Source organism: Urocampus carinirostris, chromosome 5, assembly GCF_059441175.1.
Source record: "Urocampus carinirostris isolate Australia breed hairy pipefish chromosome 5, RoL_Ucar_1.0, whole genome shotgun sequence".
Taxonomy (NCBI): Eukaryota; Metazoa; Chordata; class Actinopteri; order Syngnathiformes; family Syngnathidae; genus Urocampus; species Urocampus carinirostris.
This window is the reverse complement of record NC_142353.1, coordinates 47,188,376-47,209,958: the sequence shown is the minus strand read 5'-3', so window position 1 is coordinate 47,209,958 and position 21,583 is coordinate 47,188,376. Positions and strand designations below refer to the sequence as shown.

General features: G+C 42.5%; 1 protein-coding gene across 1 annotated transcript in view; it reads left to right on the top strand.

The window, feature by feature from the left end:
* sema4c (sema domain, immunoglobulin domain (Ig), transmembrane domain (TM) and short cytoplasmic domain, (semaphorin) 4C) overlaps positions 1-21,583 on the top strand; it is a 226,655-nt gene that overhangs the window by 130,403 nt on the left and 74,669 nt on the right. The window contains exon 3 of the mRNA XM_088337030.1: positions 7,177-7,349. Coding sequence (XP_088193156.1) covers positions 7,238-7,349 — 112 coding nt within the window. The 5' untranslated portion in view covers positions 7,177-7,237. The remainder of the gene's footprint in view (positions 1-7,176; positions 7,350-21,583) is intronic.

The following is a 21,583-nucleotide window of genomic DNA, read 5'->3' as shown; positions in this document are numbered from 1 at the left end:
GTCCAGAAAAGAGGTCGGCAACAGGTATCAGGCAGGAAACGGGGCAAAAACAGGTCGATGGCCGGGACGTAGGAGCAAAAGCAGAAACGGGTCCAGAAAAGTGGTCGACAACGCGTATCAGGCAGGAAACAGGGCAAAAACAGGTCGATGGCGGGACAGAAGAGCAAACGCAGAAACGGGTCCAGAATAAAGGTCGGCATTGGGTATCAGGCAGAAAAACAGGGCAGGACAATGTCGGAGAGTACAAAAGCTTGCCTAGCTGAAAGCATAGGTTCGCAGACGGTCTGACGGGTTCCTTTCGGAAGACGGGAGTTCAAAAAGAGTCCGACAGCCAATCAGGTCCCCTGGCTGTTGGCGCCACGTAATCAAGACAGATTTTCATCTATGTTTTGTAAATGTTAAGCCCCCCCACCAACTCTCCACCGCCATCGCAATGTCTTTTTGGCTCACCGGAGCGTCGGTCGCTACGGCCCTGAGCATCGATCCGATAAAGCCGGTACCTTTTCCATTCCGCGCAAACGTTGCATTCGAGGGCGGCCATTTAACAGCGCGTCACGTCTTCTGATGCGGAGCGGGAGCGAACGGGGGGGCGGCTTACCCTCTCATTTTCTCCGTAAACATGGAATCAATAACAGTCATTTTGTTTCAATTTCTGCACTCGGCCACACTCACGCGCGGATCCCCTGAAACAGTGAAGCCAATCGACCAAATTTGTTGACTAAACCAATGTACTATGTGAGATAGAAGATGTGTAAATCCCTTCCCCCAAGGTCGGAAAGGGATCTTTCGTAGCGAGCGATGACGGTGTCAGGGACGAAAAAACAGGTCGATAGCCGGGACAGGAGAGCAAAAACGTGGTCGGGATCGGAAACGAGTCGTAAGCCAGCCAGGACGGGAGAATAGACGTAGTCGGGATCAAAAACGGGTCGTAAGCCGGGACGGGAGAGCAGGTGTGGTCGGGATCAATACAGGTTGTAGCCGGAGAAAAACGGGAGAAAAAAAACGGGACAGGTAGGAGTCAGGGTCGAAAAAGGCTTGCCTAGTATTCACTGAGGTTCGCAGACGGACTGACAACAGGTGACAGAAAGGAATGGGTTGAAATAGGGACAGGGAGCCAATCAGAGTCTTTCAGACGATTCGGTATGGTTTCAAGGTGTGGAGCGCGGAACGATATCGGACGGTGACCTGACTCCCACCTGTTTTTGCTCCTGTCTGTCTTCCAGCTTCAACCCGTTTTTGATCCTGATCATGTCTACCCTCCCATCCCGGCTTTCGACCTGTTTTGTCCTCGACCACGTCTACTCTTTTCTCCTGGCTTATGACTTGTTTTCGACCCCGACCACGTTTTTTGCTCTCCTGTCCGGCTACTGACCCGTTTTTCCTTTCCCGACACCGCCATCGCTCACCACTTCCGCGTTCAGAGCGACCTGTCCCCTTTTGTCGGTCCGTCTGCAAATCTGTTTTTACACAGCAAGCCCTTTTTTGCCTGTCCTGTTTTTTGCTCCTGTTAGTCACCCGTTACGGTCTCTTTTGAGCTAGACCACGTCTGTTCTCCCGCCCCAAATAACTATCTGTTTTTGATCTCCTCTCCTGGTTTTTGACTTGTTTCCGATCCCGATCACGTTTTTCTCTCCTGTCCCGGCTACTGACCCGCTTTTCCCGTTCCCGACACCTCCATCGCTCGCCACGGAAGTCCCACTTCCGGGTCTGAGCAACATACTCCCCGCCACCAGCGATCTCCGGATCGTGTGTGCCATCCTTTCCCTCCTTCCCATTAAAACTGTGAGAAACGTTACGCGAGTGGGTCCTGTCTCCGTTCTGGTCCTGACACCCTGTTGTGAAATATTACCAAAGTTTCTTCGAAAGAACTGCTGAACTCCTATTCTTTGGAGTAGGGAGGACATTTCACAGAGCGATGAGACTTTAATTGTGAAACTAATACAATCGCCGCCACTAATATCGAATTCAATGAACGACTAAATAAAGATCCATCGAAACACAATTACGTTTGAGACAGCCAATGAAATTATGGTTGATGAACGGGAACGAAAACCCGAGCGAAACAATTCATCGATCACGGAATACACAAAGCCCGCACTCCGTTGCAAAAGTAACTCTCTTTTAATGATCATGGAAGGCAGCCCCATTTTTAGGACGGCCATTATTTTTTTCACAAGGGTTTGAAAAAGCAGTGAAAACTCTGAAATGTACTACTGTCAGAACCAGAACAGAAACAGGACCCAATCGCGTGACGTTCTCACACAAGCCTTTATTTTACGGGAAATGGGGAGTCATGCACTTTAGGAAGCCGGTCTGGCGTGGAAGGACAGGAAGCCAGAGACCGATTCCAATAGCCCGAGTTGATATCGGACAAATCGAGTCGATACTGGACAGGAAGGATCAGACAGGAATGACAACAAATCAGGATATCGATAACTCACAGGAGAAACAAGAGAAAATAATAAACAGGACAAGAATAGACAGAAACAAAACGGGAACCCGAAATTAAACACGACAACAATAAACGTGTCTGGAGATATCACAGGAAAACAGGACCGAGTCAGAACCCACGTCTTGCGGGGCAGAGGTTCGTTGACGGACCGACAAAGGAAGAGTGAGAGCAATGAGCTTAAATAGATGGAAAGCCAATCTGTCAACGAGCCCCAGCTGGCGCCTCACGGGCGGGGCCAAAGTGATCAGGGACAAAAAATGGGTCGTAAGCCGGGACTGGGGAGGAGATGCGGTCGGGATCAAAACAGGGTGTAGCCGGAACGGGAGCAAAAACGGGACAGGCTGGAGTCAGTGTCAAAATAACGTGATTTTTTTTGTGCTGGCTTATTTCCTTGTTCCCAAAAACCTTTTTTAAGTGTCAGATATACATGAAAAATATGTTTGTATTTTTATGCTCTTGTCAGGACCGGAACGGAGACAGGACCCACTTGCGTTGCGTTTCTCACAAGTATTATTAGAAGAAAGAGAAAAGGTTGCGTCCATGATCTGGTGATTGCTGGACGCGGGAAACAGGTCGCTCTGAACACGGAAGCGGATCTTCCGTGGCAAGCGATGGTGGCGTCAGGAACGGAAAAACGGGTCAGGAGAACAAAAACGTTGTTGGGGTCGTAAGCGAATAGTAAGCCAGGAAAGGAGATTAGGCGTGGTCGGGGACAAAAAAAGGTCAAAAGCCGGGACGGGAGAGTAGACGTGGTCAGGATCAAAAATGGGTTGAAGCCAGGGGACAGATGGGAGCAAAAACGGGACAGGTGGGAGTCGGGCTTGCTTAGCATACAGAGTGGTCGGTGTAGGTGTGGTCGGGGACAGAAAAAGGTCGAAAGCCGGGACAGGAGAGTAGACGTGGTCAGGATCAAAAACAGCTTACCGAATCCTGCCCGAAATGAATTAAAAGAATAGAATGAAAATCTATTCATTGTCAGGACCAGAACGGAGACAGGACCCACTTGCGTTGCATTTCTCACAAGTATTATTAGAAGAAAGAGAATGGATTGCGTCCATGATCTGGTGATTGCTGGACACGGGAAACAGTTCGCAGAATGGGTCAGTAGCCGGGACAGGAGAGCAAAAACGTGCTCGGGGTCGGAAGCGAGTCATAAGCCAGGATCGGTAATCATGACACAGAGTCTTTCTTCTAAATATGGTCAAACATAAAACGCAACTATAAAAGAGGGATTTCACATTTTCTGTCCTGTTCCTCGCCACGTTTTAATGCTCCTCAAAGTCTAAAAGCCCCACTGTTTAATATTTGACCACTAGATGGCATTGCACTGTCTAACACGAACAAAAACCAGTGGATCTTCCGTGGCGAGCGATGGTGGTGTCGGGAACGGAAAAATGGGTCAGTAGCTGGGACAGGAGAGCAGAAACGTGGTCGGGGTCGTAAGCGAATCGTAAGCCAGGAAAGGAGAGAAGGCGTGGTCGGGGACACAAAAAGGTTGAAAGCCGGGACGGGAGAGCAGACGTGGTCAGGATCAAAAATGTGTCGAAGCCGGGGGACAGACAGGAGCAAAAAACAGGTTGGAGTCAGGGTCGAAAAAAAAAGACTTGCCTAGTGTAAACTGAGGTTTGCAGACGGGCCGACAAAAGGGGACAGGTAGGAGTGTGTATAAATAGGAACAGGGAGCCAATCAGAGTCCAAGGGAGTCGGTGCCAAAGGAGCAGGCACATCGGCAATGGTCAGCAACGTGGAAGTAGATCTTCTGTGGCGAGCGATAACGAAGTCGGGAACGAAAAAGCGGGTCAGTAGCCGGGACAGGAGAGCAAAAACGTGGTCGGAGTCGTAAGCCAGGAAAGGAGCGTAGGCGTGGTCGGGGACAAAAAAAAGGTCAAAAGCCGGGACGGGAGAGTAGACGTGGTCAGGATCTGGCCCGCTTTCTCAAAAGTTTGCACACCCCTGTCCTGCGGTATGGGAAACACTGCTGTATTTTCACTCCGTGACTAATGAACACGTTTTTGTTTTTATCTCATGACAAGCGCAATGCAAGCGGGACTGTAGCCGTACAGTTGACACGTCGATTAGGCAGAAAGCTGTTCATTCACGGCACTCGGCTATCGGATCGTCCTCGCCTCGCCGTTGATTTCCTGACACATAGGCGTCCGAGGCATTGCCTGCACAATTAACTTTGATAACGTCGCCTCGCTTTAATATAGTGCTGCTGAATAGGCTCGACAAGAGTGCGCTGATAAGCACTTTCAGAGCTTTTTCAGTGGCAATCGCTTTTATTAGCAACGGGAGTTAAGGAGGGAATGAGAGAGAGAGAGAGAGAGAGAGAGAGAGAGAGAGAGAGAGAGAGAGAGAGAGAGAGAGAGAGAGGAAATAAGAAAGAGAAAACAAGAGAAAAATAAATTGATAAAGAGAGAGGTTAGAAAGAGAGCAAAAGAAAAAGAGACAGAAAAGAAGAAAGAAAGAGAGAGTCAAATAAATAAAGAGAAAGAGAGGGTGAAAAAAATGAGGAAATAAATAGAAAGAATGAATGAGAATAAATATAGAGAGAAAGATGGGGAAATAGATGGCGTGAGAGCGAAGGTTAGTCAGAGACAGAGGGAAACAAATAGATCAAGCGAGAGAGAACAAGATAGAAATAGAAAGAAAAAGACAGGAGAATAAATGAAGAGGGAGAAATATGGAAAGAAAAAGAGAGAAATGTGGAGAAAAAGTGAGCAAGAAAGAAAGAAAAATAGACAAAATGAGAGAGAAAGTTAAATAGAGAAAGAGACAGAGAAAGAGAGAAAACTGATAAAGAGAGAACGAAAGAGAAAGAGCGAGATAAATAGACAAAATGAGAGTGAGAAAGATTAATAGAGAAAGAGACAGAGAAAGAGAGAAAACTGATGAAGAGAGAATGAAAGAGGAGAGAGAAACAAAAAGAAAAAGTCGTAAGCCAGAACGGGAGAGTAGATGTGGTCGGGGACAAAAGAGGTTAAAAGCCAGGTCGGTCAGTATCAAAAAAAACGCGTCGAAGCCAGGGGACAGACAGGAGCAAAAACAGGTCTAGTGTTAACTGAGGTTCGCAGACGGACCGACAAAAGGGGACAGATAGGAGTGGGTATAAATAGGAACAGGGAGCCAATCGGAGTCCGAGGGAGTCGGCGATAAAGGAGCGGGCACAGGTGATTCGCATCTGTAATCACGAAGAGCCACAGCCCCTTGGCAAATTTCGCTGAAAAATACTGGAAGCAGCGGCCGTCACATTCAGCTTTCCTTTTTTTATCTACAGTCGCAATGTTGGACTAAAATTATCGCGTGAAGCCATGGGCAAGATTGCCAAAGGACTGGTCAAATGTTTTTTTCCGTACAAATTTATTTCATTCTGCAGTCAACATTACTGGAGGGACACATATTATTAATATTAGGAAAGATGCTGCGCGCTGTCAAAATTTGATAACAGGCAATTGCGCACTGCTCGCACAAGAAAATCTAGCCGGCGCACAAAAATCAGGGCTCAAAATTACTAATTGAGAAGCAACTTAATGCAAAGTTACAGTGCATGAAGGTAAAAATACACAGGTTCCCCCGACGTTGTGTCCTAAATGCCGTATTATGAAGTCGAGTCGAAGTAGAACGAAGTTGAGTAAAGTCAGTAGAGTTTGTCGAGAATCGAAGGAACCGGCTCTTTCGGGTCCTAAACGGCTCTTTGGGTTGTTTTTGCTTCTTTCCTCCCTACACGACCAAATATGATGTAAAATTATGCACAAAATGACTTCAAGGAAGGGGGGAATCGAACAAAAAAGAAAAAAATACCCAAATGAAAAAGTAGTGAAAAGCTGAGAAAAAAAGAAACAGAAGGGAGAGAAAAAAAGAAGGAAAAATTTAGAAAAAAGCCAGAAAAAAATAAAAGAAAGAAACAAAGGAAAAAAGTAAATAGAGAACAAAAAGAAAAAGTAACAGCTCGGGAAAAAAACACAATGAGATTTTTTTGAAAGGAGTTGTAAAAAGGAGAAAAAAAACACAGAAAAAAAAAGAAAAAGTTTGTGTTGCATTCAAATGATTTCCAATGATATCAAGTCAATCTTGTTGCCAACATTGTAATTCCACAAAAAAATTGTGATTAAATACAGTTGTGTATCGTGCAACCGACTCAATAAGCCCCCAAAAATGTTAATATTATGCGACAAAATATATCAGGAAAAAAAAATGAAAATCTTGTGAACGAATTGTAAAAACAAATGACGTTTGTAGTCAATTCATTCAAAAGAGAAAAATCATTTTGCATTGCCGGAAACTCAGCAAAATGTTAGGTGATGACAAGTTTTGGACATGTTTGTTGCCACTCTCGGGATCGCCGTTGCTCACTGTTGTTTCGAGCGTTGCTCACCGACTTTGTGTAAACGCTCAGACCCCTGGAAAATGACAGAGAACATTGCTAGAGGGCCACATATTTTTAATATTCGGAAAGAGGCTGCGCGCTGTCCAAATTTGATAACAGGCTGTCATTGGCCCTTTGGGCATGCCAGCCTTCCGGGTTTCTGGTTCCTGACTATTTCCCGGGATCATTTATCACTGACCCCTAATTATCAGAAGTGCAAAAGAAAATGGGCAATATTTATGACCACTGAAGTCTCTGTGTGACTTATGGATTAAATATGCATGATCTGCCAAAATAGTTTGCGAATTTATGCTTCGCTCAGGCTGACACGCTGTTTTTTTTCCCGTCTTCTCGGCAGGTTGCCAGAAAACTCTGAGTGAGGTCCAGATCCATTACCTTTGCGCCAAACGGGTGTTTACATGAGAGAAATGGCCTGGGTGAAGGTCTTGGTCTTCTTGTCCCTATTTGGATGTGAACAGTCCCTGGGACTTAACTGGAACCCTATCCCACGCAAGACCGTGCGCTATCAGGGTAAGTGAAAACTCTTCGAGACTTTCGGGAGCTTAGAAACGTAGCGGGGACAAGGACAGAACACGTGAAATCTGTCTTTTGTCGCGTTTTATTTTGGAAAGGAATTGGGAAAAGGGTTATTTGATTTCAGTCACTCTCTCCTATTTTATATATATATAGCAACAGCAGCCTGGTGTCAGAACCAGAACAGAAACAGGACCCAAACGCGTTACCCACTGGTAGGCGCTAGAGCAGCGGTGTCAAACTCATTTTAACTTGGGGGCCACACGTTGGAACTAACATTGGGCGGCAGTAGCTCAGGAGGTAGAGCGCTCGTCTTGGGATCAAGGGATCCCAGTTCGAATCCCGGCTCGCCCGTGTTACATGTCGAAGTGTCCTTGGGTAAGACACTGAACCCCTAATACCCCCAATAAGCAGGTTAGCGCCTTACATGGCTGCAAGGCCGCTATTGGGAAATGTGGAGCACATTGTAAAGCGCTTTGGGAAGTCATTGACTTGAAAAGCGCTATATAAATGCAGATCATTTCATTTCATTTCATTTCATTTCATTGTCTCGGGGGCCGGAAGGGTAGATTAGAGAGAAAGAAGAAAAGAGAAAGAAATAGGAGAAAGAGAGGGAGAGAGAAGTATAGACGGTAGGGCAAAGAAAGAGAGGAAAAAGCGCAAGAGGGAGAGAGAGAGAGAGAAAGCATGAAATACAAGAGATAAAAAGAGAAATAGAAAGAGAAGGGAAAAAAGAGAAATAGAGCAAAAGAGAGAAGTAGAGAAAGATAGAAGGAAAAAGAGAAAAGGAAAAAAGGAAGAGAGCAAAAGAAGGTAAAAAGACAGAAAAAGACCAAGAGGAACAAAGAGAGAGAAAAAGAGAGACAGAGAAAGTGAAAGAGAGAGAGAAAGAGTGAAAAAAGGGAGGAAGAGAGAGAGAGAGAAAAAGAGAAATAAATAAATACAAGTACAGTGCCTTTGTGAGAGGCACCTGGCTTTGGCAACATCAAGTGGACATCTTTCAACCTGCTGCTTGTTTTTCTCTTGCGCTTCTCTGAGTCTTGTCTCGCGGGCCGGACTCAATCCCTTAGCGGGTCTGATCTGGCCCGCGGGCCGCCTCTTTGACACCTGTGCGCTAGAGGTCTCTCAAAACTAAGACAGCTTCTTCTCCAGTTCCATCACAATCCTAAAGGAGTGCACAAAACTGTGAAAATGTCTGCTGTGTCAATTTTGGGTTAATTTCTCTTTTCATCTCATCTCATTAGCTGCACCGCTTATCCTCAGTAGGGTCGCGGGGGTGCTGGAGCCCATACCAGCAATCATCGGGCACTGGGCAGGGGACACCCTGAACTGGTTGCCAGCCAGTTGCAGTTATTTCTCTTGTAGTTGCCAAATGCTATGCTTGTCAGGAACCAGAACAGAAACAGGACCCAAACGCGTAACCCACTGGTAGGCGCTAGACGTCTCTCAAACTAAGACAGCTTCTTCTCCAGTTCCATCACAATCCTAAAGGAGTGCACAAAACTGTGAAAATGTCTGCTGTGTCAATTTTGGATTTATTTCTCTTTTGTTGTTGCCAAATGCTATGCTTGTCAGGAACCAGAACAGAAACAGGACCCAAACGCGTAACCCACTGGTAGGCACTAGAGGTCTCTCAAAACGAGGACAAACAGCTTCTTCCTCAGTTCCATCACAATCCTAAAGGAGTGCACAAAACTGTGAAAATGTCTGCTGTGTCAATTTTGGGTTGATTTCTCTTTTGTTGTTGCCAAATGCTATGCTTGTCAGAACCAGAACAGAAACAGGACCCAAACGCGTAACCCACTGGTAGGCGCTAGAGGTCTCTCAAAACTAAGACAGCTTCTTCCCCAGTTCCATCACAATCCTAAAGGAGTGCACAAAACTGTGAAATAGTGTGCTGTGTCAATTTTGGATTTATTTCTCTTTTGTTGTTGCCAAATGCTATGCTTGTCAGAAACCAGAACAGAAACAGGACCCAAACGCGTTACCCACTGGTAGGCGCTAGAGGTCTCTCAAAACGAGGACAAAAAGCTTCTTCCCCAGTTCCATCACAATCCTAAAGGAGTGCACAAAACTGTGAAAATGTCTGCTGTGTCAATTTTGGGTTGATTTCTCTTTTGTTGTTGCCAAATGCTATGCTTGTCAGGAACCAGAACAGAAACAGGACCCAAACGCGGGACGTTCTCACACAAGCCATCTGCTTATCACACTCAATTTCAGATGTGGTTGTTTTTTGTTTGTTTTTGCGACGTTAAACACCCGTTCATGAACTTTTTCTGTATTTTGCTTACATTGGTTCAACGCTATTTTATTATTCGTAGAAGTATTATTTTCAATTTGGGCAGAAAATATTTATTATGAGCAAAATAATCAACTCTCTGAGATCAGATCATATTCAAGAAACAAGACAAAATATATTTCCAAATAAGGAAAAACATACCAATATTGTCAAGAACCAGAACAGGATCAGGACCCAAACGCGTGACGTTTCTCACACAAGCCTTTTATTTTACGGGAAATGGGGAGTCATGCACGTTAGGCACCGGTCCGGCGTGAAATGATAGGAAGCCAGAGGCCGACGAGATCGATTCCAATTGCCCGAGTTGATATCGGACAGATGGGTTCGATGCCGGACGGGACAGACAGGATAGATAATGAAACAGGATATCAAAAATAAACAGGACAAACTAGACGGGAACGAAAACTGGAGAAAATAATAAACAGGACAAAAATAGACAGAAATCAAACTGTAAACCGATATTAAACAGGACAAAATAACAAGAACTATACCGGACTGGAAATACCAACAGGAACAGGAACGAGTCGAAACCCACCTCTTGCCAGGAATCGAGCCTGCGACTTCTTGATCCCGAGACAAGCGCTCTACCTCCTGAGCTGAGCTAATGTCGCCCCCAAGATAATATGGTCGTTAGCCTCTGATCTTTCAACTGACACCACTTTTGACCAATTGAAAGCTTTTTTTCACAATCCAGAGCCTGCAATATCGGTCTGGCGTGGAAGGACAGGAAACCAGAGACCAACGAGACCGATTCCAATTGCCCGAGTTGATATCAGACAGGACGGGACAGACAGGAGTGACAACAAATCAGGATATCAATAACTAACAGTAAAAACTAGACAGGAGCGAAAACTGTAGAAAATAACAAACAGGACCGGAATAGACAGGAACAATACCGGACTGAAGATATCAACAGGAGACCAGGACCAAGTCAAAACCCACGTCTTGCAGGGCAGGGGTTTGTTGACGGACTGACAAAGGAAGAGTGATTGCACTGAGCTTAAATAGACGGAAAGCCAATCTGTCAACGCGCCGCATCTGGTGCTCTGCGGGCGGGGTCAATTGGGCACCATGGCAACCGTGACACACAGGCGGGGCCAATTGGGCACCATGGCAACCGTGACACAACTGGGCGGGGCCATTAGGGTGCCATGGCAACTGTAACACACATAGGCAGGGCCAATTGGGCACCATGGCAACCGTGACACACATGGGCGGGGCCATTTGGGTGCCATGGCAATCGTGCCATGATTATGCGTCGTTCAATAAAATAAGGCAGTTATTCCATTGAATGTTTCACAATAAATCAACAGGTTAGTGGGTTTGCGGGTTTCCGTCACCAAGTACTAGGATTTCCCAGTTCCATCAACTGCTTCTCTTTTAAAGGGACACTGTGTATTATTTGACCATGAGATTGTCGCTGTATGGTGTGGTGCAACTGACGAGTGCTACATCGCACAAAGGAGTTTATAAACTCAAAGTGACCAAACCCATTTTTCTCATTTTTTCACAAGGTCTTTTTTTTGGGGGGGACAATCAATCCGGCTCCCTCTAAGTGACCCTCAAATGATGTCGAAAAATACACAATGTATCGATCTACGAGGATTTTCGTTTAAAAGTGCACGTTCACATCATGTCTTTTTTCTTATTCAATTCGAATTTTATTTTATTTTATAATGAATCAAGTTTTTAGTGCTAGATCATAGAAAATACAAAAATGTCCCATGAGGCTCTTGAACTCCACCCGGGAAAGTAAAAGCCCACATGAAACCCCACCCCTACATTTTCAATACTCAAGACGGGAACGCAACGGTAAAAAAACCACACGGTGTGAGAGAAGATCCTAGATGAGATCAAAGGAAGGCTAGATACCGCGAGGTTAAACAATAATGCATGTAAGAGAACGCTGCACTTTCCTTTGATGGATTCAAAGCCACAGTGTTTCTTATCCCGCTTGCAACAATTGAAATTCTTCAGCGAGGAAAGACGGGAACGACTGCGGGGGAATACAAAGATAAAGACGGCAAACGCAGGACAGAATAAGACGGGCGTCGTTTTTGACTTTGGGTCATCGTCAAAGCCTTAAAATAAATTCGACAGAAGCCATTTTAGATAAATGGAGGAGCCTGGGAAGCTCTCTGAGCAGAAATCGATGGCTAGCACCGCCGGGAAGGTTACATTCTCAAGGAACGGTATTTGTGACACGTCTTATTTCGTGAATCACGGGTTATTCATTGAATGCGATGCCCAGTTTGAAGCACTTCAGGGTATCCGTAGTTTGGTCAGACAAAAGGAGGGCATTTCCTGAAAAGTTTTCAACAAAATGTTACCGTATTTTCCGCACTATAAGGCGCACCGGGTTATACAGGGATCAGAATTTTCCGCGGATCCGCGAATTTCCGCTGTTTTTGAACCCCAAAGGCATTCCGACTTTTTCACTTTTTCTCTTGCGTAGCAAACAAATTCAAAATCCGACTGTCTCACTCTTTCCTTTATTGCTCTGGCGCACCCTGGCGGCCGTTAGAAAAATTGGCCGCATTGTCGCACAAGCTGCAGGGACTGAACTGCATTTGAACTTATCTTGCAGTATTTACAAAAAAATCAGTTATGTGGGCAAATTATTTTAATCTTCTAAAAATGTTACTTAAATGATAAATATAAGCATGGTTTTGGACAAGTAAATTGCCTAAAACCCAGGTTTTTTTTTTGGGGGGGGGGGGTGGCAGTGGGGGTGGGGGGGGTGGCTCCGCCCTGGTTTATTCCTGGACGCTGGCTATTTCAGCTGAAAATGAAAATCTCCATTCTGATCCCTGGTTATAGGGCGCACCCCCCAAAAATAGTTTTTGGTCCTATATTTTCCATACATAAGGCGCACCGGATTATAAGGGGCTACAATGGGAACGTGGACAAAACAGTCCGATGGTTCAGTCCAACTTCTTACCCCCTTAACATTCCCAAAGCTCGCAAAGAAGCAAATACGTGTCTCAGACATGTACGGAAACGGTGTCTGTACCATGTCACCAAACAAACATTTCTTAGTTTCCATTTGATTTTTTGCTGGCAACTGTGTGGACACCAAAGTAAAAAATTGATTGTGCAGGGAAACGGGGTTCTTTACTGCGCATTTGACAATAAACACTTTGAATTGAATTTTGTTTAAAAATAGACTCATCACAGAAACATCAAGATCATTCTAAATCAAGATGCCGGGAAAATATAAATCCGCATAGCTCACCTAAGTTCTCTTGCACCTTCAATAATGATACGTAACCATGGTCTTCACAACCGTGAGTGTAGTCAATCCAGGAGAGTCGAATATTTACAAATACAGAATAGTAAAAAAATGTTTTCTCTATGCCGTAGTGCAACCCAACGTGTGATTCACATCATCTTTTTCGGCCAATCGCGGGCTTTGTTTCGCCCCTTTAGCCTATGCGAGCCTGTAAATGATAAAAAGGGTCCGCCCCCTTTTTCTCCGAATAACTTTAGCCAATAGTGATCGATTCAAATGATGATTGACACATTGGTTAGCCAATGAAACGCCGGTAAATAAATCCCAGCATACACCGCGGACTACTTGGCGTTCGGGGGAAAATCGAGTCGGCGGCGGCAAGTTAGTTGCAAGACTTTGCGAATTAATTTTGTTCCTTAAATAAGGCGCACTGTATTATAAGGCGCATGGTCAGCTTTTGATAAAAATTAAGACTTTTAGGTGCGCCTTATAGTGCAGAAAATAGGGTATATGAGATCGCCGTTTTCCATCTGCCATGAGTATGTACCTGTATTTGCTCATCTTTATTCATGCAATGTTTGCTACAAGCCACGTGAACTCCTCTTTCCACTCCTGTTTTTAATGTACGTTTACGTTTTGTAGCGTCATCAATTATGTTAACTTCTTTTGAATCTTTCTTCTGGGGCTGAGGTTTTGGCTTCATTCCTAACCACTTATCGATTTTTCTTGTGTTCTCTGTGCGTCTACTTTGGAAAATGATATGCAAAGGCACGACCTTATAAGGCTCGGGAGAGTCCGGAAGCAGGAAGTTATTCGATGCAGGCTTCTGATTGGCTGCCGAGGATGCAAATTTCCAAACAAACCGAAATTCAGAAATTTCGAGACCGAACAAATATTTCGAAATCGGAATAAAGCAAACGTTTCCATTATCTGCACCGCTTATCCTCAGTAGTTTCGCGGGGGTGCTGGAGCCTATTCCAGCTATCTTTGGGCAGTGGGCAGGGGACACCCTGAACCGGTTGCCAGCCGGGGTAAGCAAGCCGTTCACAGAATCAGAAGTGGATATCCTCGAGCGGGAGATTGTGGTGTCGAGAATGGGTAAACACAGGTCGATAGCTGGGACAGAAGAACAAAACGTGGAAAGGATTAAAAACTGGTCGTAAGCCGGGACGGGAGAGCAAAACATGGTCGGGGTCAAAAAACTGGTCGTAGCCGGAGACAAACGCGAAAATCAGGAACGGACGGGTGCATAAAGCAGGACTGACGGGAGTCAGAGTCAAAGTGCTTGCCTTGCAGAAAGAGAGGTTTGCTGACGGACTGACAACAGGCGAGTAAAAAGGAAGCTCGGGCACTGGTAAAATTAATCAGCCATCATGACATATATTTACCTATGATTCAAGTCAATATCGCTTACATGTCTTAACAAAAGACGTATTTTTTTACCACTAGGAGACGCTAAATGATACACAATGTACCTACAAAATGCAGAATCTGTTCTGCCAACAGGATAAGAATTTATTTTTATCAGCGTGACTCTAAAAAATGTGGTTTAAAATGCTGACCAATTTACTGAACAACCCACCCCCATGTCCTACAAATTATAGCGCATGACGATGTTTTGGGAAAATGCATTTTCATCTTACCGGACATTCAGTGTTTTATTTCCAGGAGTGACCACCGTGATGTTGTTGTTTTTCTCAGTAAAGGACGGAACTGAATTTGAATTCTTTATAGAGACAATGAATCTAACGTGAGTGGCAGCTGCAATGTAAATATAAGTTTTGACCCGAGATGAAAGTGAAAGAAGTAAAAAAGAAAAACATGTGTTGACTGAACGCACTTAAAAGACGTTGCGAGTAATATTCTCCAAGAAGTGCAGCTTTCGTAAATCACCTTGACGTTTGAACTATGATTTAAAAGCGTGTTTATGCGTCCCATGTCATTGGGGACATTTTTTTTTTGTCCCTCAGACATCGTCTCCTCGGTTTTCCTGTTGTGTTCCGAGATACGCAGATGACAAAAACCAGCAAGCCAAAACTATGTCTTCTACACATCTGAGGTTAAACAAAGAACAGATGCAAAAACCGAGATGTTTTTTGTTTTTTTCTCGAAACGGAGTTCTGCAATTTGTAAAAGAAGACGGAAAGCGATACGCGGTCGCCTTTTGTTTCAAATGAATAAGTATCACGGATTGATTTACGAGTCCTGCCGGAGACAAATTGCAAATGGCGGCTGTTGAAAAGAGCCAGGCTTCTGACCTCAGGGGAAACACCAGGCGCATGCAAACACAGGCATGGAATAGTCCACCACTCACCGATTATAGATAAACCGAATATACGGATTTTTTTTTCTTCAAGTTGATTTGTGTATGTTAAAAATGATAATAAACACAAAAAGGTGTATTATTTACTGAACTCACTGCCGACTCCCAAAAAATGTATAAAAATGGATTATCAAAAGTCGGCAAAAGCAAACGTCATTGGATCAGTTTTTCAATCATCAAGAGGCAAAACGGTTAATAAATTATTTTATCATATCTGTTATTCTTTGTATGTTTACATGATGTGCCTCTCGATTTATCTTTATTGTGCATTTTAACATGTATTTGTTTCATATTTTGATGTTCTCTTTTGATTTATTAAAAAGACATACTCTACTTTTGAGGGGTTTGGAACAGATTAGCGATATATAAAATGTGTCTCTACTAATGAAGTTTTCAGGTTGAGGAGATATTCCCATAACGAATTAGATAGATGGATGGATGGATGGATGGATGGATGGATGGATGGATGGATGGATGGATGGATGGATGGATGGATGGATGTCTAGATAGATGGATGTCTAGATAGATGGATAGATGGATGTCTAGAAAGATGTATAGATGGATGTCTAGATAGATGGATGTCTAGATAGATGAATGTCTAGATAGCTAAATGTCTAGATAGATAGATGTCTTGATAGATAGATGTCTAGATGTCTAGATAGATGTCTAGATAGATGTCTAGATAGATAGATAGATAGATAGATGTCTAGATAGATGTCTAGATAGATGTCTAGATAGATGTCTAGATAGATGTCTAGATAGATAGATAGATGTCTAGATAGATGTCTAGATAGATGTCTAGATAGATAGATAGATAGATAGATGTCTAGATAGAAGTCTAGATAGATGTCTAGATAGATGACTAGATAGATGACTAGATAGATGTCTAGATAGATGTCTAAATAGATAGATAGATAGATAGATAGATGTCTAGATAGATGTCTAGATAGATAGATAGATAGATAGATAGATAGATAGATAGATAGATAGATAGATAGATAGATAGATAGATAGATGTCTAGATAGATGTCTAGATAGATAGATAGATAGATAGATAGATAGATGTCTAGATAGATGTCTAGATAGATGTCTAGAGAGATGTCTAGATAGATAGATAGATAGATAGATAGATAGATGTCTAGATAGAAGTCTAGATAGATGACTAGATAGATGTCTAGATAGATGTCTAAATAGATAGATAGATAGATAGATAGATAGATGTCTAGATAGATGTCTAGATAGATAGATAGATAGATCTCTAGATAGATAGATGTCTAGATAGATGTCTGGATAGATGTCTAGATAGATAGATGGATAGATAGATGGATGGATGCTTTATTCATCCCCATAGGGAAATTCCTTGTGTTGAAAAATAAGATAATAAAGAAAGCAGGCGGTGTTGTCTCCAGAGTCCTGTGATTGAAGTCCCCAGAGATGAACAGGATGGCCTCGGGGTGCTGTGTTTGTAGTTTAGCAATAGCGGAGTGGATGACGTCACACGCTAGGCCAAAAGTTCGACGTCCTTGCAACAGATGGAAATCTTTGTGCCCAGGGTGACACCGCCTCCTGTTCACGTAGATAACGAGTCCCCTTCTTCCTTTCTGCTTCCTGCAGGCGTTTGTGTCTCTGTCTGCCCTAACAGAGTCAAAATATTATATACACACTGTCCGAACCAGTGCTTTCTTTTCTCGAACGCCATCCTTTCTGTATCTCGTCAAAGCCTCCAATGACAGTAATAAATAGTCGAGAGCAATGCAGAAGTGGCCTGGCAAGGGTGTACGTGACCAGTGTTCCCTCTAAACTGCGCTCAAGAAAATCGAGCCAGCGCACAAAAATCAGGGCTCAAAATTGCGAATTAAGAAGCCAATTAAGTCAAAGTTACGGTGCATGAAAGTAAAAATACACGGCTTCCCCTGACGTTGTGTCCTAAATGCGGTAAAGTTGAGTAAAGTTAGAAGAGTTTGTCCAGAACCGGCTTCTTCGGCTCGGCTCACTCAAAGGAACCGGCTCGTTCGGCTCCTCAACGGCTCTTCAGGTTGTTTTTGCTTCTTTCATCCCTACAGGACCAAATATTATGTATAATTTTGCACAAAATAACTTAAAGGAAGGGGGGAATAGAACAAAAAAGAGAAAAATACCAAAATGAAAAAGTAGTGAAAAACTGAGAAAAAAAGAAACAAAAGGAAGAGAAAAAAAAATGACAATTTAGAAAAAAAGCCAGAAAAAAAGAAAAGAAAGAAACGTAGGAAAAAAGTAAATAGAGAACAAAAAGAAAAAATTAACAGCTCGGAAAAAATAAACACAATGAGACTTGTTTTAAAGAAATTTTTTTAAAAAAAGTAGAAAAAAAAACACAAAAAACGAAGATAAAGTTTGTGTTGCGTTCAAATCATTTCCAATGATACCAAGTCAATCTTGTTGCCAACATTGTAAAAAATTGTGATTAAATACAGTTGTGTATCGTGCAACCGACTCAAAGAGCCCCCAAAAATGTTAATATTATGCGACAAAATATGTCAGGAAATAAAAAGAAATGGATTAATGGACTAATTAGTAGCGAAAAGTAGCCCTCGGGTTGCAAAAGGTTGGAGACCCCTGCTTTAGAAGTGTCGACTCAGCACTTTTCAGCATGACTCTGCTAAAAAAAGGACTTTACCTGCATTCAGTGTTCCCTCTAAGAAAATCTAGCCAGCGCACAAAAATGAGGGTTCGTAATTACTAATTAAGAAGCGACTTAAGTCAAAGTTACAGTGCATGAAGGTCAAAATACACGGCTTCCCCTGACATTGTGTCCTAAATGCGGTATTTTGAAGTAGAACAAAGTTGAGTAAAGTTAGTAGAGTTTGTCGAGAACCGGCTTCTTCGGCTCGGCTCACTCAAAGGAACCGGCTCTTTGGGGTCCTAAACGGCTCTTCGGGTTGTTTTTGCTTCTTTCATCCCAACATGACCAAATATTATCTAAAATGATGCACAAAATGACTTAAGGGAAGGGGGGAATAGAACAAAAAAGAAAAAAATACCAAAATGAAAAAGTAGTGAAAAGCTGGAGAAAAAAAGAAACAAAAGGAAGAGAAAAAAAGAAAGAAAAAAATGTGGAAAAGAAGCCATTGGTCGAGAGCAATGCAGAAGTGGCCTGGCGAGGGTGTACGTGACTAGCAGGAAAGATACGGAAAAGGAAGGAAGAAAATCCAACAGCCTTCCTCTACCGAGTGTCACTCGACCTACTCGTCCCGGAGCTGATTGGTCGGTAGAGATGAACAACCCGGACCGGATGTCAGGACCCGGAGTCTGCTCCGTTGTCTACAAGAGCTGATGTGTGACCGAGTGGCACGCCAGTTCGAGTGGAAATGCTACTGCGGGCTGCTCTTATGCAAAGTGATCCCTTGCAGCGCTCTTAAAAGGACCCTACCGATACCCTGATTTAACGCTTATGTGCCGGGACAGCGCACTCTATTATGCCTTAAACCAGGGGTGTCAAACTGGTTTTAGCTGGGGGCCACAAACACTATCAAAAAAATCTCACGGGGGCCGAACGAGTAAGTTTAAGAGAAAGAGAGAGGGAGAAAAAGAGAGAGAAAGAAAGGAGGGAAAGAGAGAGCGATAAACAGATAGGGAGAGAAGGGGGAAATCGATATAGAGAGAGAAAAAGAAAGTGAAAAAAGAGAAAGATAAAAAGAATAAGAGAAGTGAAACAGAGGAGAAAAAGAGACTAAGTAAGGTGTGAGGGAGAGAGAGAGAGAGAGAGAGAGAGAGAGAGACAGAGAGAGGTCGAAAAAGGGAAAAATTAGGGTGAGAAAGGAAGAAAGAAAGAGAATGAATGGAGAAAAAGGGGTAAATGAATAGAGAGAGAAAAAGAAAGTGAACAAAGAGAAAGATAAAAAGATAGAGAAGTGAAACGACAGAAAAAGAGTCAGCAGGAGAAAAAGAGACAAAGTGAGCTGAGAGAGAGAGAGGTCGAAAAAGGGGAAAATGAGGGTGAGAAAGAAAGAAAAAAAGAGAAAGAAAGAGAATTAAAGTGTAAATTAGAGAGAGAAAATAGAAGGAGAGTAAGACAGAGAAATAGAAAAAAGAGAGAGAAAGAGAGGGAGGGAAAGAGAAAGTGATAAACAGATCAAGGGAGAACAAGGGAGACAGAGTAACGGTGAGAGAAAAAGAGAGAGCAGAATAGAGATATGAATGGAGAAGAAGGGGGAAATGAATAGAGAGAGAAAAAGAAAGGGAAAAATGAGAACGATAAAAAGAATAAGAAGTGAAACGACAGAAAGAAAAAGAGTCAGCAGGAGAAAAAGAGACAAAGTAAGGTGTGAGAGAGAGAGAGAGAGAGAGAGAGAGAGAGAGAGAGAGAGAGAGAGAGAGAGAGAGAGAGAGAGAGAGGTTGAAAGAGGGTGAGAAAGAGAGTGATAAAAAAGAAAAATAGAAAGAAAGATAATTAAAGTGTAAATTAGAGAGATAAAAGAGAAAGAGTGCAAGACAGAGAAAAAGAAAGAGTTAGAGAGTGAGAGAGAAATAGAGAAAAGAGAAAAAGAGAGGGAGGGAAAGAGAGAGTGATAAACAGATAGGGAGAACAAGGGAGACAGAGTAACAGTGAGAGAAAAATAGATATGAATGGAGAAGAAGGGGAAAATGCTACAGCTTGACAGGTATGCTTAAAAGAGTATGGAGAGGAGCGGCCGAGGGGCAAAAGTGAGATTTGATATCTCCGAGTGAATGAAGGCGACTGAATGGGAATTTCACGGACGGACGCGCATTGAAATGAGCAAAAAGTCTTGGCGCCCGAACTCAATCGATCACAATTTGGGATCGGGACTTTCTTTTGAGGAGACCCTGGATTTTAATCGGATTCTTTCCGTTGAAAAAGACGGAAAGATGAAGAGGAAATCCGTTTGGATATTTTAGACGGAGGTCTGTTTAGGAAAAAAGGGCTCTTTTGTGCCACCATACATGTGCCTCAACAGATCGATAGATAGATACCATCAATACCATAGATAGATACCAGAGACAGATACCATAAATACCATAGGTAGATACCAGAGATAGATACCATAGATACATATATAGATACCATAGATAGATAGATAGATAAATACCATCGATACCATAGATAGATAGCATCAATACCATAGATAGATACCATAGATACCAGAGATACCATAGATACCATAGGTAGATACCAGAGATAGGTACCAGAGATAGATACAATAGATACCATCGATACTATAGATAGATAGATACCATAGATAGATACCATAGATACCATAGATAGATAGATAGATAGATAGATAGATACCATAGATACCATAGATAGATACCATAGATAGATACCATAGATACCATCATTACCATAGATAGATACCATAGATACCAGAGATAGATACAATAGATAGATACTAGAAAAAGATACCATAGATTGATATATAGATACCATAGATAAATAGATAGATACCATAGATAGATACCATCGATACCATAGATAGATAGATAGATACCATAGATAGATACCATAGATACCATAGATAGATACCATAGATACCATCATTACCATAGATAGATACCATAGATACCATAGATAGATACCATAGATAGATACCATAGATACCATCATTACCATAGATAGATACCATAGATACCAGAGATAGATACCATAGATAGATACCAGAAAAATATACCATAGATTGATATATAGATACCATAGATAAATAGATAGATACCATAGATACCATAGATAGATACCATAGATAGATACCATCGATACCATAGATAGATAGATAGATACCATAGATAGATACCATAGATACCATAGATAGATACCATAGATACCATCATTACCATAGATAGATACCATAGATACCATAGATAGATACCATAGATAGATACCATAGATACCATCATTACCATAGATAGATACCATAGATACCAGAGATAGATACCATAGAGGGATACCAGAAAAATATACCATAGATTGATATATAGATACCATAGATAAATAGATAGATACCATAGATACCATAGATAGATACCATAGATACCATAGATAGATACCATCGATACCATAGATAGATAGATAGATACCATAGATAGATACCATAGATACCATAGAGAGATACCATAGATACCATCATTACCATAGATAGATACCATAGATACCAGAGATAGATACCATAGATAGATACCAGAAAAAGATACCATAGATTGATATATAGATACCATAGATAAATAGATAGATACCATAGATACCATAGATACCATAGATACCATAGATAGATACCATAGATAGATACCATCGATACCATAGATAGATAGATAGATACCATAGATAGATACCATAGATACCATAGATAGATACCATAGATACCATCATTACCATAGATAGATACCAT